Source organism: Rhinopithecus roxellana, chromosome 2 (genome assembly GCF_007565055.1).
Source record: "Rhinopithecus roxellana isolate Shanxi Qingling chromosome 2, ASM756505v1, whole genome shotgun sequence".
Lineage (NCBI taxonomy): Eukaryota > Metazoa > Chordata > Mammalia > Primates > Cercopithecidae > Rhinopithecus > Rhinopithecus roxellana.
The window spans coordinates 132,330,044-132,348,004 of NC_044550.1; the positions used below are offsets into that span (position 1 = coordinate 132,330,044).

The 17,961-nt window shown below is 55.3% G+C and overlaps 1 protein-coding gene across 1 annotated transcript in view; it reads right to left on the minus strand.

Moving 5' to 3' along the window:
* The window catches only part of PPP2R2C (protein phosphatase 2 regulatory subunit Bgamma), a 154,031-nt gene that overhangs the window by 4,070 nt on the left and 132,000 nt on the right, over positions 1-17,961 (minus strand). The window contains exons 7-8 of the mRNA XM_010370045.2: positions 7,904-8,073; positions 3,758-3,849 (exon numbers count right to left, since the gene is read on the minus strand). Of these exons, the coding sequence (XP_010368347.1) occupies positions 3,758-3,849; positions 7,904-8,073 (262 nt within the window). The remainder of the gene's footprint in view (positions 1-3,757; positions 3,850-7,903; positions 8,074-17,961) is intronic.

Consider the following 17,961-nt stretch of genomic DNA (forward strand, 5'->3'; position numbering starts at 1 on the left):
GGCACCACAGGCTGAGTGGGGGAGGCCACACTCCCCGCGCTGGCACAGGGGGAGGCAGCCCCCTTTGTTCTTCAGGGAACAGTTCACATAATGAACCTGCGTGATTTCACACAACGCTGGCTCTTCTGATCCATTTAGTGGAAGGAGAGCGACATAATTAAAGTTATTTGCAACCCACACAGTTCCTGATCTTCCCTCTGTTCAGTGTGGAAATCAGCTGACACGTGCTCTGGGGGAGAGGGAGGGGGCCCCTCTCATCCTAGAGCACCAAGCCGCAGCACCATAAGAGCCATTCCTCACATTCATGCAGGTTTCTTAAATTCCAGAAGATTCCCTTAACAGGGAAAAGGGCAGGTGAGCTGCTTCACCTCTCCTAGCCTCATCTGCACGTGGGATCAAAACGCCGGCTGCTTTCAGCCCCAGTGCTCCCCTCCTCTTTCCTTTGGGGACAGAAAGGCTCCTGCCCACCCCATCCCCACTGGGGCTTATAATCCCAGCTGCTTGGGAGGCTGAGGCAGGAAAATTGCTTGACCCCGGAAGGCGGAGGTTGCAGTGAGCTGAGATGGCGCCACTGCACTCCCTATCCCTGTGAGCTGTCAATCACAGTGCTCTTTCCGCCCCCTGGCCTGGCCAACTGGGTTCAAAAAGTGGGCATGTGACCCACACAGAGCCAATCAGATCCTTCCATGAGAGTTTTACACAGTCCCTGGGAGGGGTTTGCTGGCTGAGGATAATGGAAAGGGAATGATTTGGGAGTCATCTCCGAAGAGGGAGAGGACGAGGCTAGTGTGTAAGGAGAAGCAGGGAGAAACAGAGATGGGGAAGCACAGAGAGAAGAAAATGGCCCTACGGATACAGCATGAGCTCCTGGGGAAGCCTTGCCCCGGGACTTCTCTGAGCAAGTATAGGCGTGTCTGACTCCTGCACCTGAGCACGCTCAGCTGGCACAAATCCCTCCCACCAGGCAGGACAGATAAGGAGAGCTTCATGGAGGAGGGGACGTTGGAGCTGGGTGTGGGAGGGTCTGCGAGATTCCTCCAGGTGGGTAACCAGGGGAAGGGCAGGCCTGCCAACATGATAGTCCACGCAGGATCACTGGGACCCCTGCCTATACAACTGGGATCTTGCTGAAGGCATCACACATGGTCTCATCCCCAAAGCGGCCACAAAGGTCACAGTTTCCTAGAACCACTTTCCAGCTGAGCTGACTTAGAGAGGCCCAGGGGCTTCCTCAAGCACACGGTGGAGAGGGGTAGAATGTGGACCAGAAACTGAGGGAGTCCAGCAGGAGAGCTGCTGCTTCTCCACAGCGCGCTGCCCATCCGTGTTCTGCCGGCGCTGGGAAGCCCCACTGCAGGGTCCATCGGGCGGCCACCATGCAGCAGCCGCGGCGGTCTGTGGGCCGGGCCAATGGTCAGAGGGGGTCAACAGGAATACGAGGGCAGCAACTGGGAGCCCGCGAGGATTCAAGTTTGCTTTGGTCTGCAAGGATGCGGGGACTGGGGGGGAATCCTTGCTTCTCTCCTGAGCCTCTGAGCCCCTGGAAGGCAGGACCCAGGATCTGTTTATCTTGGACTCCTGACCATGGGGCATGTTGTTCTCAGAACAGTGCTCAAAGTAGAGTGGGAGGTGGCACACCTCTATGCCTTCTAGAAACATCCACAGCCACTGGACGCACCTGCCGTCCCAGTGAAGGGCTCAGAACAGGTTGAGTCATAGTAGCCCCCCAGGGCATGCCACCCATTGCGGGAGGTAAACAAGGACAGAGGTTCCAACCGGGCAGACAGAGCCAGGTGTGCAGCGAGAAACAGGGAGGCGGGTGGGGGACCACTAGGACAGGGCGTGGCTGGCGTGTAAAGTGCACGCAGGAAGTTGCAGGTGGGAGGCAGGACAGGAGAGCCCAGGCCTGGACACCACTGTCAGCTTGGAGGAGTTTCGCGGCTTCCCCAGTCCTGGGAGCAGGCGTCACCTGGCCGTGGGTGCCCCCTTGTGGTAGCTTGAAGGAAGGATGGGCTGTGGGTCGCAACCAGTGGGGACCTACCCCCCAAAATGCACAAGAGCTGCAGGTTCCTCTCCTCTGATTTGAATAGACCCTCTTGGGGCCCACTGCACCAGGGAACCCCTAATGTGTCAGGGCCTGCAGCTCAGGAGCATGGGAGGAGCCCTGTCTGCTGGGGGTGTCTGGGATCTATCTGGGGGCAGGGCCTAGAGAGAAGGTCCTGTGTCCTGCCGACCCAGCTGTGCCAGTCCAGCCCCAGGCCAGGCCTCCATCCTGGTTTTCTAAGTATCCTTTAGTGGCCCCCTGTGATCACCATGCCGGCCCCTCGCCTGAGCTCGGGCTCTGCTCAGAGACCCGCGTGGTCAGGGGGAGCTCCAGGATGTTGGCAGCTCTCAGGAATCTCCTTCCCTGGACACAATGGCTTGGCCCCCTGCTTGGATCCAGCCCTGCTTCCAGGGGGCTCCCTCCTAGTCCTGTCCCTGCCATGTCCAACCCCTCCTCTTATCCCACACACCAACCCTGATGGTCCCAGTCCTGTGCCCAGAGCCAGAGAGTCATAGCATAGTCATCTCACATGACCACCACAGTGCCGGCCACTCTCAGAGGTCTGGCAGAGCCAGACTGATGTCATCCACAGAGTGGACACCCCCACCAGGTGACGCCCGAGTCAGGGCTGCTGGCTCTCACTCTGCCCTCCTTGCCCACCACACTGGACAGGACTGCAGGGAAGAGGTGACAGTACATGGGCTCCTGACGGGTGGTATTCTGATCTAGCAGCCAGTGTGGTCTTTATCTCCGCACTGTCTGTCACCTGGAGACCCACTTCCGGATCTGGGCAGCTGGACTAGGAGGCATCCGGTCCTTGAGGAAGCAGCTGTAGGAGACACTGAGAGGCCACCTCTCAGCTTCTGAGCTTGAAACTCACAGATGGAGAATAGGCTTGTCCATTTCAGAATCTTATACTCGGCAGGAGCCTGAGCACTAAGCTGATGTGATTTGGGAGGGCAGAGGAGGGATTTTCCCACCTCCAGAATGGAGGAAGAATCCCAGAGAAGAGACACAGAGGTAAGGACCCACGGGTAGAGGTAAGGGGCCCCTGCCACGACCCCCTTGTCTATACCCACCCTGGGCTGAGCCCAGGCTAGGGAGACACAGGAACTCACTTCTGGCACTTGGGGGCCACTTTCCAAGGAGGTGAGTTTGAGAGACAGCTGGACCTGTGGGTTATGACCAGCCCTGGAGGGTGCAGGGGCTCCGAGGTGCCCCCGAGCTTCAGCGGGCCTGAGTGGGGTGTCACCAGGAAGAGAGGGAGACAGCAGTGGTGATGGGAAGAGGGGTGAGTAGGCCGATGGTCAAAGCCATAGGGGCGCAGGGCTGTCTCAGGGCATGCAGGTGTGGATAGATGATGGTGACCAGGTGTTGGGCTACAGCCCTCGCCCCTGACAAGCTGAGAGAGGGGAGCACATCACTAGGGCCCCTGAATTAACTAAATATGTTCCCACTACTGCCTATAGGGCAGGCGCCAACATGGCTGTGAGGTTCAGTGACAGAAGATGAAGAAAGTTTCATGTCCTGCCCCTTGAATCTGAACGCTGACAGTTGGACCTGCTCTGGAAAGCATGGGCTCCACCCGGACACCTGGACCCATCAAGGCTGAGTAGCCCTGTGCTGCCGGTCACCGGGATCCTAGCCCAGGCCCCTGCAGGGAAGAAACCCTCCCTACGGTGAGGTGAGGTGTGGGCGGAGGTCAGGGCTTACCTGTCGCTCCCATTCCAGGCACATTCAAACTTGTCGAAAATGCAGTCATTCTCGTATAAGGAACAGAGCTTGCTCCGAAGGTAGTCGTGGACCTGGTGGGAGAAGGGATGAGGTGAGTGGATGGGGCACCCCGATCATCCTGGCCCCTCCACAAGGAGGGTCTCAAAGAGCAGCAAGGGTTTGCATGCCCTGACACGGCCCGACGCAGCCCTGCTCATCTCAGCAAGGGTCTGAATGCCCTGACACAGCCCAATACAGCCCTGCTCATCTTATCGGGGGGCCCACGACCAGGCGACCAGGCACATGGCTGACCTCCGAGCTGTGGCCAGAGACGGGAGCAGCACCCAGGAGCAGAGTCTACTGTGACAAACAGAACGCCCACAGCACAGGGGCCAGGACTGCCTGGGGGCCAGGTCCTGGCTCTGCCCTCCCAGCTGTGTGATCTTGGACAAGTACTTCACCTCTCTGAGCCTCAGTTTCTTCAAACTTAAAGTGATAAGAGGGCGAACCCCACAGTAGTTCTGGGATTAAGTGCAGGGCAGGCCTTTTGAGGGTAATGATTACCAAGAACACAGGGTGGCAGCCATGAAGAAAGGGGAAGAGGGAACCTACACAGGTTTCTCATCTGTCCACCGCATGAGTCACTGAGGCTCACAGGGTCACACAGCCTCTAAGAGGCTGACCAGGACCCCTCCCCACGATTCCCGGACCTCACAGGAGAGATGGTGACATCCCATGACCCGCATCCACCTGACTGCAGCCGGTCCTACAAGCCCGGCACCCGGAGGGCCTCATGAGTGCCAGCCCTCTGCTGGGGCTGGAGCTGCCAGGACAATAGCGCACGGGCTCTGCCCTCTGGGTGGGGAAGGGGAGGTAACTGGGTGCCATGGAGCCTGGTTTCAACTCCCAGAAGTTGAAAATAACAACCAATGAACACAGAAAACGTGAAGGGTGGTGTGAATATCAATTTTGTGTGTCAGCTTGGCAGGGCCATGGTACCCAGATCCTCGGTGTTTCTGTGAAGACATTTTGTAGGGAAGGTTAACATTTAAGCTGATAGACTGAGTAAAGCAGGCTGCCCTCCGTCATGTAGGGGGTCTCGTCCAATTAGTCAAAGACCCTGACAGAACAGACAGACCTCCCTGAGGACCGGTGGATTCCGCCAACAGATGCCTGTGGGCTCGCACGATCACTGCCCTTGGTCGCCAGCCTGCTGGCCTGCTCTGTAGATTTAGAACATGCCCCATGAGCCGATTCCTTCAAATCTCCCTCTCTTTCTCAGTCTCTCTCCCCATCCCGTTGCTTCTGTTTCTCTGAGCCATCTGACTAACACAGTGGTAAGGGCTACACAGGAAAACAGAGTGGCATTAGGGGAAGCAGGATTGGGAGGAGGGGCCTGCTATTCACTGCAGACAGGATGGTTAGACAAGGTTACTGGACTCCCGCCTGGGGCCCTGCTCATCCTCCCCAGCCCCCGTGTCCTCCTGGTGACCCCAGCCTTCCCCTTGGGCCCCTGGGCTGCAGCCCCACCAGGCTGAGGGTCACTGTGTTCCTGTCTGTCTGGGACCCTTGAAGGTGAGGCTGAGGTTCTTCCTTCTCTCTGGGCCCAGGGTCGAGCACTGTGCTGGGCACAGGGTACTGGCTCAGTATGTGTAACAACTAAAATCAAGGGGGATGAATGGCAGCAGGTTTTAGTGTTCATGTCCCATCCCGGGGCTGCATTTTTGTGTGTCCCCCTTACTCAGTCCCAGCAGCCTTAGTGCTGCATGCTTCCAAATATGCATGCTGTTCTCTCTCCCGTGCACTAAGTCTCTCCTGCCCTCTAGTGGCAGGGTGAGGAAGAGCTCTGGAGAAAGACAGTGAATGTCAATCTGAGGTCTGCTGCTTGCTGGCTCTGTCACAGATTCGCCATCTAACTCAATGGTCTTCCAATAAAATGGGATGGAGAGAACACCGGCCCTACCTCCCAGGACAGCTGGGAGGCTTGGATGAGGCAAAGTCTACTATGGACTTACCTCAGTGTGGCTCATTCAACACCCATCCCCAGCCCCTTCACCCCTTCCTTCTTCAACCACAGAGGCTGTCAAACTATTAATTTTCCCAGCCACTGTGGTGGCTGCTGGGGACCCATTCTAGACAATGAGGTATAAGAAGTCTTCTGAGAAGCATTCTGGGGAAGATTATACAATCACAGTGAAACACGCAATAGACCCCAGGGGTGAGATAAAGCACATTTCCTATTTCCTGCCTGGAATGTAGGCAAAGTGCGTGGAGGTGTGGCAGCCACTTTGCCACCACGAGGTACCACATATGAAGGTGGAAAACCAACGCCCAAATGATGGCAGACTGGATCACAGAAGGAACCACTGTGGTGCTGCCAGGGTCATGGAGCACCCCCACCTTCCTGAAGTGCCCTCTCAAGACTCCCTGTGGTGGGAGAAAAACAGCCACGATTTGTTAAGCACTGCATACCAGCCGAACACAGTCCTGCTACACACAATTTCTAGCACATCATAAGCCACCAAAAAATGTTGGTTGTTGTGCTGCTTTTATGTAGTTATTACTATTATTTTAGCATCAATAGATCAGCTGGGCCAGATGCCAAGTGCCCAGCTTAGGGCCTCACCCTTCAGAGCAGTCATTCCCCTGCTTCGTGGGGTCCTTCATGAGAATTTCGGAAAGCTGTGCCCCCTTCCCCTGAAAATGCCGGTAGAAAACATTCCACGTAGTTTCAGGGGTTCAAGGGCCTTGGATGACCACAGGGATGGATGTAAGCGACTGGATGAGGGGCCAGCGGGGGTTGGAAATGTTCATTTCCCTGAGCTGCCTCCACAGGGAGCCAGAGAGTTGCTCCTGCAGGCTTGAGTCGGGCTTATCCTGTCCCTCTCCTAGTCTGGGGTCTCCGCCATTCCCACAGGGACAGAGGAGGGCTGAGTCCTGCCTGGGGTATGCAGTGTGAGGAGGGGGCCTGAGGGAGGAACTGGGGCAGCCGCAAGAACTCAAGTATACACACATGGCTGACAAAGGGGCGGTCCTCATAGCGGTCCTTGTGGGTGTGCGGCTTCCAGGGGCGTGCACTGTTCCTCTGGGGCCCGAGTCAGATCAGAGCAGCCCACCCTCTGACATCTGCACCCATTCCCAGAGGGGCCTGTGCCGCCCAGGACACCTCCCCGCCAGGTCTTGGCAGGGAGGAAAGGAAAGCGTAGGGCTCTGAGCCTGGGCTCTGAATCTGTCACCGCCCAGCCCAGAGACACCTCCCTCATCTCCCCACCTCTTAGTGCCCGGGTTCCCTTTCCACCAAATGGGATGATGGCTCCTTGTCACCGGGAAGTAAGGAATGGAGGTGACAGATGTCAAGCATGTGGTACCCCATGTGTAAGGAGTGACACCGTGAGGAACCAGCTGGGGTTTCTGATGCGGTGTTTTCCCACCCATGTTTGCACAGCCGGATCTTACTCATCCTTCAAGGCCTGGCACAAATGCCACCTCCTCCAAGAAGCCTCCCTGATCTCCCCACCTAACTGGAACCGGCTTTGAAGCCATCCCACATTTCTTTGAAGTCCACATTTTATTTTAACATCACATGAGTTTTGTTGTCTACCCCCTAACATATCTGCATGGATCAAAAGAGCAAGATAATAAATAATACTGTCCAAGAAGGGCCCGGACTTCACCTATACTCTGGGCTTATAGGCCTGTGCTGAGGATCTGGAAAGGAAACATGTGCCAAGTTCACCTCTGTGTGCGCTACTTACAGATGCACCCTGGGAGGGCAACGCTTAACCCACTTTAATGGTACAGCTCCGATACAGGCTCCCGGGGGTGAGGAGGGAAGCCATCATCTACATACTCCACTGAGGCCCAGCCTGACGCTCATCTCTCTTCCCACATCTCTCTCCTCCCTTGAATTGAGGCCCCTGGGCCTTTGTTCAGGGACATCCGAAGCTCCCTGTGAGGCAGGACTGAGCACTCCGACCCTCTGCCAAGCTATGTGTGAGGATGAGTTGCTGGATTTCTTCAGCCTCCGTGTCTTCACCTACAAATTGGGCATATGAAAGCCACACCTGGCTAGGAAGGCCCCTCCATGGGGATCTCAGCATAGGGAAAAAAGACCCAGGATTGGAGGTCTCCTGCTGTGGTGCCCACCTGGTAGGTCTCTATGGGTCTTGCCTCCATGTTCAGGTCCCAGACCTTGACTGTAAGGTAATCCCGGGTGAGCATGTAGCGGCCACTGTGGCTGAACTTCACGTCAGACACGGAGGAGATGATTTCCGAGAAGAAGGAGCGGTTACTGGGGTCCTCGGGCTCTTCAAAGACTGTGGAGACAGAGAAGCAATGGCCGTCACTGGGCTGCTCTCACTCACAGGGTTGGCATGACAGATGACGCTGTTTTGCACCTGGGCCCATGCTCTGTTTATTCAGTCATTCATTCATTCCTCAATGAGCAAAGGAGCCTGGTAAGATTCTGTGTGTGTAGAAATAGCCATTATTATCCCCATTCATAGCCAAGAAAATGGAGGAGCAGCTGGCTAAAACCCATGCCTGGGGAGTCAATGCTGGAAGAAAGTGGTAGAGTCGGCATTTGAAGCCAGATCTATACTTGATGTGCTGCCCTTTACTGCCCCCTACTGGTGATGCTGAATGCCAGACTGCAAAGGTGTCCTGACATTCTCAAATGTGCTGGACAATGTCCTCTACCGGGCTGGGCACTGCTTGTGGCTCTGACACTACCTGGCCCTGGGACCTTGGGTGGGTAGTTCTCTCTGTTCACGGTGTCCTGGGCAGGTATGGCTGAGCCCTGTCCACAGTGGGTTTTGTTTCACTGCCACGGGGGTTGTAACAAAATCAAATCTGACAGTCACGGAGGCGGTACAGTCTCCTGTGTGCCACCCACTGACCATCTCCTATTTTCTGGGAGCACCTGCTCCACACAGGAAGTTGCTTATCTGGTCCCTAAAGGCAACAGTTTGCTGCCCACCCTGAACAATTATAGACTGGGACAGAGTGGTCAATGAGGACTCCCCCGAGAGTGTCCCCTCCCCACTACCCCCATAACCTGGCCTTCCTGAACTGCAGAGGTTCCCAAAGTGGGACAAGGTCTCTAAGTTCATTTCTGCTGGTATCTGTCTCACTGGTAGCAGTGACCCTGGGGCTGAAGTAGTGTGGGGACTAGGACCCCTGTTGGGCCAGGCACTAACTCCCTAGGACCTGGGCCACAGACAGACCCAGGGAGCCATGGGAAGAGGACGTGATGGTAGGGTTGACAACCATTCACCAGCCAATCTGGAAGGACCTAAACATATGACAACCTGTCCAGCTGTCCCCATGGAAACCGGCTGAGTGGCAGCCTTGCCTGCTGGCCTGCTCTGGTTTCTACCCCTGAAACAGGGAGGCAGAGCTGATCACAGTGCCCTGAGGTTCCCGAGAGGCCCCTCCTTGCTGGCCCCTCTCAGCCACAAGGTCTCATGTCCTGCCTCCCAGGTCTGTCCCAGTCCCTTATCTCCTCATGGGAAACGGCAGCACCTCATTCTCCTTCCCGTCCAAGGTAGGCACTGTACCTGGCCACTGCCTCTCCAGAAATACAACTCCCGTCCAGCTCCCCTCTGCAGGGCCCAGTGGACGCCCTGATGGACTCATTCATTCATTCATTCATTCACTCACTCACTCAGCCAATCCAAACAGCACCTACTCTGTGCCAGGCCCTGGGATGATACAGTGACCAGCATAAAGCCACTGTTCCCGTGCAGCCAACATTCTCCTTGCAGAGACAGACAATAAAACAAGTGGCACCCTGAACTGCCAGGAAGCAGCACGTACTGGGGAGGAAGAGCCAGTGGGGAGATGGGCACTGGGGGCTGGTAGTTTAGGTAGATAGGGCCTCCATGGGAGGTGCTGTTTGACCAAGATCTGGGTAAAGTTGGGGAGAGATCGGTGGTGATGCCTGGAGAGGGGTGCACTGGGCAGAAGGGATGGCACATGCAAAGGCCCTGAGGCAGGGACACGCTGAGGGCCATGCAGACAGAGAAAGGAGTGAGCAGGGGGAAGAGGGATGCAAGGGGCCACCCACCCAGGATCTCATGGGCCACGGCAAGGGGTGAGGAAGTCACCATTAGGGAAACGGGAGCCACTGAGGTTTCAGAGACAGGAAGGATGAAATCTGAGTCAAGGAGGTAGGGAAGGGCAGGGAGGAGGCTGGAGTCCCCTCCCCATGAGGAAGGAAGTCTTCCAGGGCTGCAGAGTCCAGGTGTCACCACCCTGATCCCAGGCCACTGTGTGCGGGGAGGTGAGGGGAGGGGAGGGAAGCTGCTTATAGGGCAGGAAAAGGCTCCCACGTTTATGTTCATGCCTCTGGTATCCCCCCAAGTCAGAGCAGGCAGGCAGGAGGAAGGTTGCCCCCACAACCTCTCTTGAGAGCAAGGCCTCCAAACACCTGTCTCTGAAGCAGACCCCTGAAGCTCAGGAGCTCTAGAGCTCCGTCCTTAGCCTCTCCATGGCCTCTGAAGAGCAGTGGTGGCCTTCAACCCCACACCTCTGCCCTCCAAGCCGCGGCACTGCACCGGGTATCCTGAGGGCAGGCGGTCGCTCCTTCCAGTCCTGGTGTCAAGAACAGGAAGGTGAGGGAGCCCAGTTTATCCAGTAATAGGTGGTGTCATATTTTGGAATTAGAATGCTGTCAGGCTGGCAGGTGTTGAATTAACAAAACTCAAAACTGACAGTAGGCGCCTCCTTTTCCAGGAGCCCAACCCACCCCTCCACACACCCCCGGTCCCCAGGCCTGCCTCCTGACCTCAATCTCTCTCCACCGTTCAAAGGGATGCCCTGCTCAGTGGCCCGAGCTTTCCTCTTTTCACAAGGGCATGTTGAAGGGAGGACCAGAAAGAAAACCAGCACCATGGAAAGGAGGGGTGAGGCTGCTCGCAGGGGGAGCTGGGAGGGAACAGGCTGCCGGGGTCTGAATCCCTGAGCCCCTCGTGTGGCCTTGACTGCCTTCACCTCCCTGAGCCCTGGCCTTGCTCCTCTCTACAACAGGAGTCAAGGGTGCTTTCCAGGAAGGGGCGGGAGGAGGGGGCTGCAGCCAGGCCTGGCACCACCTTGGGTACAGGCAGGGCCTTAGGCAGCAAAGATCCTGTACAGAGTGAGCCCAGTGCACGATGAGTGCTGCAGCCCTACTGACTTCCCTCCCTCCTTTCCTCCCTCCCTCCCTCCCTGCCTACTTCTCTCCCTCCCTCCCTCCCTCCAAGCCCTCCCTGCCTGCAGAGTAGGACGGGTGGGGCAGGGGTAGTAAAATCTCCTTGAGGGTCACCTTGAGCTTCTGAAACCTCTGAGTTCTAACTGGTCATCTCACATGATAATGTTTTGTGCCCCAATAATAATAATTAAATTGGCATCGTTGTTTCTGCAGAGAGAGATATACATATATATATATATCTGTAGTTTTTCTTTGTTAAGCCAAAGAAGGATCAACCGCAGTTCCCTTTTCTCTCTGATGCCTACAGTAAAGAAAATCACTCTGAACGCTTGATTCCTTAAAGGGGTGGTGATGTGCTGCCTTTCCATTAGCATTGGGTAGAGACCTCATATTTGGGAAAAGCAGGGAGAGGGCTTGAGAGAAGAGGGACCCCTGGTGGCTAAATAGATGGAAACAAGGAACAGAATCTCAGCGGGACCTGGTGGCCCCCAGCACCTGCCCAGGTGAGTGGCGGGAACCCTGTCTGGCCTTAACTAGGCTTTCTGCCACTTGGGGGTGAGGCGGAGGTGAGTCCAAAACTAAGCCAGGGCGGCCTCTTGCAGGCTGACTTTGGGAGTGGCCTTAGTAGCCCCTCGCCCGCTCAGGGGTCTCTCAGATCAGACTCCCCCAAACCTGGAGGGCTGGTCTAGGGTTCCCAGCATGACTTGCAGGTGGATGCGGCCAGAATCACAGGGTGCACCGGCGCTGGGTGTCACAGGGCAGAGCAAATGGCCTAAGCTCCTACCAGCCTCCAGGAGGAAAAACCGCAAAGATCAAAGGCTGAGGGGACAATGGAATCGATAGGTGGAAACAGAAAGCCAAACGATAGTGGCCCTTGTCACCCCACTGCTGGCTGTACTCGGGCATTTCTGAGGGTTTTTAAGGACACAAGGAACAGAAATGCAAAAGATAGATGGGAAGGGATATTAATGTGCCTGAAAACCCATTCCTAAAAGTTCCTCTTTTTCTTTTTAGACATTTCTATGAAATTTTTGATACAATAGATTTTTTTGCAAAAGATAGTGGAATCTGCTATTTCGTATCAATCCCTGGCCCCGAGTGCACACGCGAACACACACACACACACACACCGCTGCACCTCCTTCAAAGCGTTAACAAGAGATAAGGGGTCTCCCCTATAATTGACTGAATCACTAAGGACGTTTTACAGTAATTATTCCTGCCATGGGTTTAAAGAAACGTGTCTCAGAGCCTCCGTCACTTGTGATGGGCCCAGTCCCATCTCAACCCACTCCCCACGCCCTAATTATTTAAAAGTTGGAGAGCTCTCCATCAGCCGAAATTTCCATCCTGTTTCTTTTTAATGGTTTTGCATAATTATGGCTCTCGTGGCTGGAGCTGGTTCCCTGACAACCACATCCCCTCCTCCCTTCGTGTTGCACGGTGTTGTGGGCACAAAGAGCCCTCCCCACCCCCACCCCCGGCTCAGGCCAAGGTGGAGGGGACCTGGGGAGCCCAACCACCGCGTGGGGCGGCTGTGACGGACCTGTGAATCAAAGGAAACGGGAGGTGAAGCCTGAGAGCGGGTGCCCGCCTTCCTTTCCAGCCTCACATACAACCGACAGCTCCTCCTTCTGCTTAAAGCCCTCCTTGGCTCCCCAGTGCCCACAGGATCCAGGATCAAGGTTTAGGCTCCTACCTGTAGCTGACCAGCTCCTTCTCAATGGGTCCCAACCAGCCTGCTGCTTCTGCCTCACACACGTGAGTTCCCCTCTGCCGCACACTCCAGCCCCCTTCCTGCTGGGCCCCTGGGGCACTGCATCCACTCAAAGGCTCGGGGGGTGAATATCTCCTCAATGTTGAGCCCTAGGCATCTCCCCCTGCCTCCCCTAGCCCCTGTCCTGCCATGTGGGGGCAGAGAGCAGAGTGGATCATGTTCTGTGTGACCTCAGACAAGCCCCTGGTCCTCTCTGAGCCCAGCTTCCCTCGTCTGGAGAAGCAGCACGACGGCCTCTTCCGAGGTCGTGTCTGACGGCGCTGGCCCAGTGCGGGGCTTGCAGTAACTGCTCAATAAAACCATGGCAGGATTCCTGGAGTTAGTTTCATACCATTGTCTCTCCCTGAGATCCCTTTCCCATTTTCAGCTGGTCTTTCTTACCAACCCCTATATATCCTCCAGAACCCCAGGCTCACACCTGCTTTCCGTGCATATTGTTCAGATGTTCTCTAAAGAAATCCAGTGCAGAGGGTAACTCTGCTGCCCCCAAGCCGCTGGGCACCTTCTTCTGTGGCACTGACAGGAGGGCCGAGTCCCCTCATGGGGCTGTAAGCTCCCTCGGGCCAGGGGTTCTGCCTTGGTCATTAGTCACTGGCCATCTTGGCGCCTCTGCCTAGCACGGACCCTGTCTCATGGCCCTGCCCTGCTCCCTGAGCAGAGAAGCTTGTGCTGCTGCCGCCGTTTCTGCTCCAGCCCCTCACTGACATCTTTCTTCCTCAACCTGAGGCAGTTCCACTGCAGTTTCCAGGCCTAGCATAGAAGCCTCGACCAACCTGGGGGTGGCCCCTGTGTGCCTGTGGCACTTGCTCTGTGGCCCTCTTGGTGGCACCTGCTGTGCCCCACTCCCGTCGTTGTCAGTGTGTGGACGACACTCCTCTGGGACTGGGGTGGAGGCCGATTGGGTTCAGACGATAGAAATGCATGGGCTTGAGCCATGCATTCAGGGACAAGTGCAGCTCAGTGAGGCCTCTGGAGAAAAAGATGGGGTGCGAGGGACCTGCAGGTGGGTACATGTGGGAAACACGGGAGGAGGTGGCCTGGAGGGGAGAGGGACCTATGGGGTCCCAGGTGGTGATCGCTCCGGGCTACTCTGGCCACGGTTCCCTCCTGTGATCTGATGGGATACAAGGCCATCCATGAGGGTGGAGTGGCCCTGAGCCTGCTGGCCTCACCTTGGGCCGCGCTCCAGGGGGAGCTTGGAGGGTCTGAGCAGCAGAAGAAGGACAATGGGGGTTACGGATCCCGGAGCACCCCTGGACACTGGGTTGCTCCTGGGTTCCAGGTGATGCCACTGTTTGGGGAGGGGCCTCCTGTGCAGCCTCCTTCCCAACCCCTGAGGCTGTACAAAGTGGGGAGGGGGCAGAGAGCTCCTACAAGGGCACGGGTGGGTACAGTAGGCGCTCACTGATGAAGAGATGACAGTTGTCACTCCCTGCCCAGCACCATGTGATCGAGCCCCGTCAAACAAAATAAAACTCAAGCCCAGCTGTGGCCCCCAGGCCCGCGGCACACTCTCCCCTCAACCCATCTTTGCACACAAGAGCCCGCCTCTCCACCTGTTCCAGCCACACGGGTCCTGACGTCAGCCAGGTTCCTCTCAGCCACTACTGTGGGGTGTGGCACCCCCGCTCCCATTCCCAGGCTCTTTCTCATCCAGGGACACCTCTCCTGGCCCCTGGGGAGCAATGCATCAGAGGGCTGCTGACGCCCTTCATGGAAACCTTCCCACTCCGAGGTGCCTATTTATTTACCAGTGCACTTCCTGTGGTTCCTCCACACACACAGGAGCCTGGTCTCTGCACAGAGCCTGAAGCCATCCTGGACCCTCCCTCCCTCTCCATCCAATCCAGCAGCAAATCCAGCAGGCTCCACCTGAGATGGGGCCAGGGCCCAGCACCTTCCCCACCTGCACGGGCCACTCACTCTGCGCACCAGCGTCTCTCACCTGCGTGAACACGCTTGCCCTCAGCTGGCCCCCACTTCTACCTCGCCCCTCAGCTTATTCTCCACTGGGCAGCCAGAGGCATCCTGTGAACACATGGCCAGGCTGGCCCACTCCCTGCTCAGATGGCCCTGTGGTTCCCGTCCCTTTCAGAGGAAACCTGAAGCTCTTGCCCTGGCCTGTGAGGCCTCCTCCAGCCACACACCTCTCTGACCTCACCTCCTCTCGCCAGCCTCTGTATCCAGCCACAGGGCCTTCACATGGGCTATTCCCACTGCTGGGGAGCTCTGCCCTGGCCCCGCACCCAGATAGCTACAGGGTCTGGGCGGGGGCTGGTCTTTCCGCAGCAGACCCATTACTAGAGTGAGTTGACTCCACACAACCCCTTTAAATGAACCCCACTCAGGTGGGGCACAGTGGCTCACGCCTGGAATCCCAGCACTTTTGGAGGCCGAAGTGGACGGATCACCTGAAATCAGGAGTTTGAGACCAGCCTGGCCAACATGGCAAAACCTTGTCTCTACTAAGAATACAAAAAGCCGGGCGTGGTGGCGGGCACCTGCAGTCCCATCTACTCAGGAGGCTGAGGCAGGAGAATTGCTTGAACCTGGCAGGCGTAGCCAAGATCACACCATTGTACTCCAGCCTGGGCAATACAGTGAGACTCCGTTTCAAAAAAAAAAAGAAAAGAAAAGAAAAATAACCCAGCTCACCCACAATTCCTGTAAGAGTTTTAGTTCTCAAGGCTTCTGTGATGAGTAAGGGAGAAAGAGTGCAGGCTGAAAGCATGAGACTCTCTGAGGCTCTATCTTGACTCTACTTTGCTGTGTGACCTTGGGCAAATGTCTTAATCTCTCTGTGCTTCAATGCAGTAGACAACAATGACCCCAAAGCCATCTATCTGCATCCTCCACCCTAGAATCTTTGCACCTGTTACCTCACATGGCAAAAGGGGCTTTGCAGATGTCATTAAGTGAAGGACCTTGAAATAGGGGGTGACCCTGGATAATCTGGATGGGCCCAATGTTATCACAAGGGTCTGTATAGGAGGAAGAAGGAAGGTCAAAGATGGAAGAAAGAGATGGGATGATGGAAGCAGAGGTTGGAAGGATGGGCCGAGGAGAGCAGGCAGCCTCTGGAAGCCTCTAGTAGCTAGAAAAGATAAGAAAACAGCCCACCCTGCAGCCTCCAGAGATAACACAGGCGGCTGATGCCTTCATGTTAGCTCCCTGAGTTCCAGAATGTACAACAGTCTTTTGTGTTGTTTTGAGCTACTAAGCTCGTGGCAATTGTTCCCGCAGCGATGGGAAGTGAGTATACAATTGCCCCTTGACCCTCACGCAACACAGGCTTGAACCTGCGGGTCCCCTGACGTGTGGTTCTCCCAATACATACACTGAAAACGTTTTGGAGATTTGCCACAATTGGAAACAACTCAGATGAACCCTGTAGCCTCAGATACACACACACACACACACACACACGAAAAGAAAAAGTTAGGCATGTCACAAATGCATAAAATCCAGGTAGACACCGGTCTCTTCCAATGTTCATCAGCTGTTGATGTTACCGGTCATGCTCCCCACCAACAGTCGCCTATTAGGAGTGAAGTTTTAGGGGAGTCAAAAGTTGAGTGTGGACTTTCAACTGCGTTCAGGCGCTGTCCGCACCCCTAACCCCCACATCATTCCAGGGTCAAGTGTATTCCATTTCCTCATCTGTAGGATGAAGAGTATAACACACCCATCATAGGTGCTGAGTGTTTAATGAGGTATAAACGGAAAACAGCATGTGTGTGCACTAAGCGTGCAAGGAATGAGCTGCGGTTATTATTTCACCCAATACCGGGCCAGGCACGTCGCTGGGGATCTACAAAGGGTCTCGGCCATCATCACCCCCTATTCTAAGAAATCCCGGTGTTCTGGGCTCTTTCTTTCCGTGGGCTCTGTGCTGTCATAAGCAGAAGTAACTGTCTATTTTGAGGACTCATGTACGGTTGTTTCCATGGTTACCCTGTCACCCTGCCAAGCAGACACAAGACCCGGATTTCTAGTGCTTCGGAGAAAGGTGGGAAGCTGCAGAGGGAATAGAGTGGCCTGTGTGCCCCCAGCTCTGCTCTGATGGAGGAGGGGTCCAGGGAAGTTACAGAGCTTCTCAGACCCTCAGTCTCCTCATCTGTCCAATGGCAGAAACGAGCACCTTCCTGCATCCAGGACGCTCTTCCTTCGCAGTTTGATTCTGTTAGGAAAATGATGCTGTGAGCACATCTCGGGGGTGTCACTATCAGCCGCTCCCTGAGTTTTGAGCAGTAACTGGATACGTGGATGGAAGTCAGAGGTGAAGAACTAATCCTAATCCCCAAATCTCTTTTTAAAAATTAGCTCGGCCGGGCGCGGTGGCTCAAGCCTGTAATCCCAGCACTTTGGGAGGCCGAGACAGGCGGATCATGAGGTCAGGAGATCGAGACCATCCTGGCTAACACGGTGAAACCCCGTCTCTACTAAAAATACAAAAACTAGCTGGGCGAGGTGGCGGGCGCCTGTAGTCCCAGCTACTCGGGAGGCTGAGGCAGGAGAATGGCGTAAACCCAGGAGGCGGAGCTTGCAGTGAGCTGAGATCTGGCCACTGCACTCCAGTCCGGGCGACAGAGCGAGACTCCGCCTCAAAAAAAAAAAAAAAAAAAATTAGCTCAAATAACAGCCATTTGTGTTCAGATTAAAAACAGCCACCACCTGCTAATTGGAAATCAGCTGCGTGCTTGATTTCCCATGAGAGCCTCAGAGCAAAACACAGCCTGGACAAGGCACGCGGAAGGACAGACACTTCAGCCACTCACCCCGATGTGTGGCAAATTAAACGAGGAGAAATGGAAGCTGTAAAAGCATGCTAAAAATTGCTGCACAATCTTTTTGCTGGCATGAAAGAGAAAGTGTCCGTACAGGATATTGAGTTTGAGAATGAAAAATATTCCAGAAAAATTTTAAATAAAATTTGCATAAATCAGTAATCAAAAAAGAAATTAAGCTGGTTTTTTAAAATTTTTCTTTTCTTGGCTGGGTATGGTGGCTCATGCCTGTAATCCCAGCACTGGAGGCCAGGAGTTCGAGACCAGCCTGGCCAACATAGCAAAACCCTGTCTTTACTAAAAATACAAAAAAAAAAAAATAGCCAGGCATGGTGGTACACACCTGTAATCTCAGCTACTCCAGAGGCTGAGGTGAGATAATCCCTTTAACCCAGGAGGTGGAGGCTGCAGTGAGCCAAGATCGTGTCAGGGCAATGGAGCCAAATTCTGT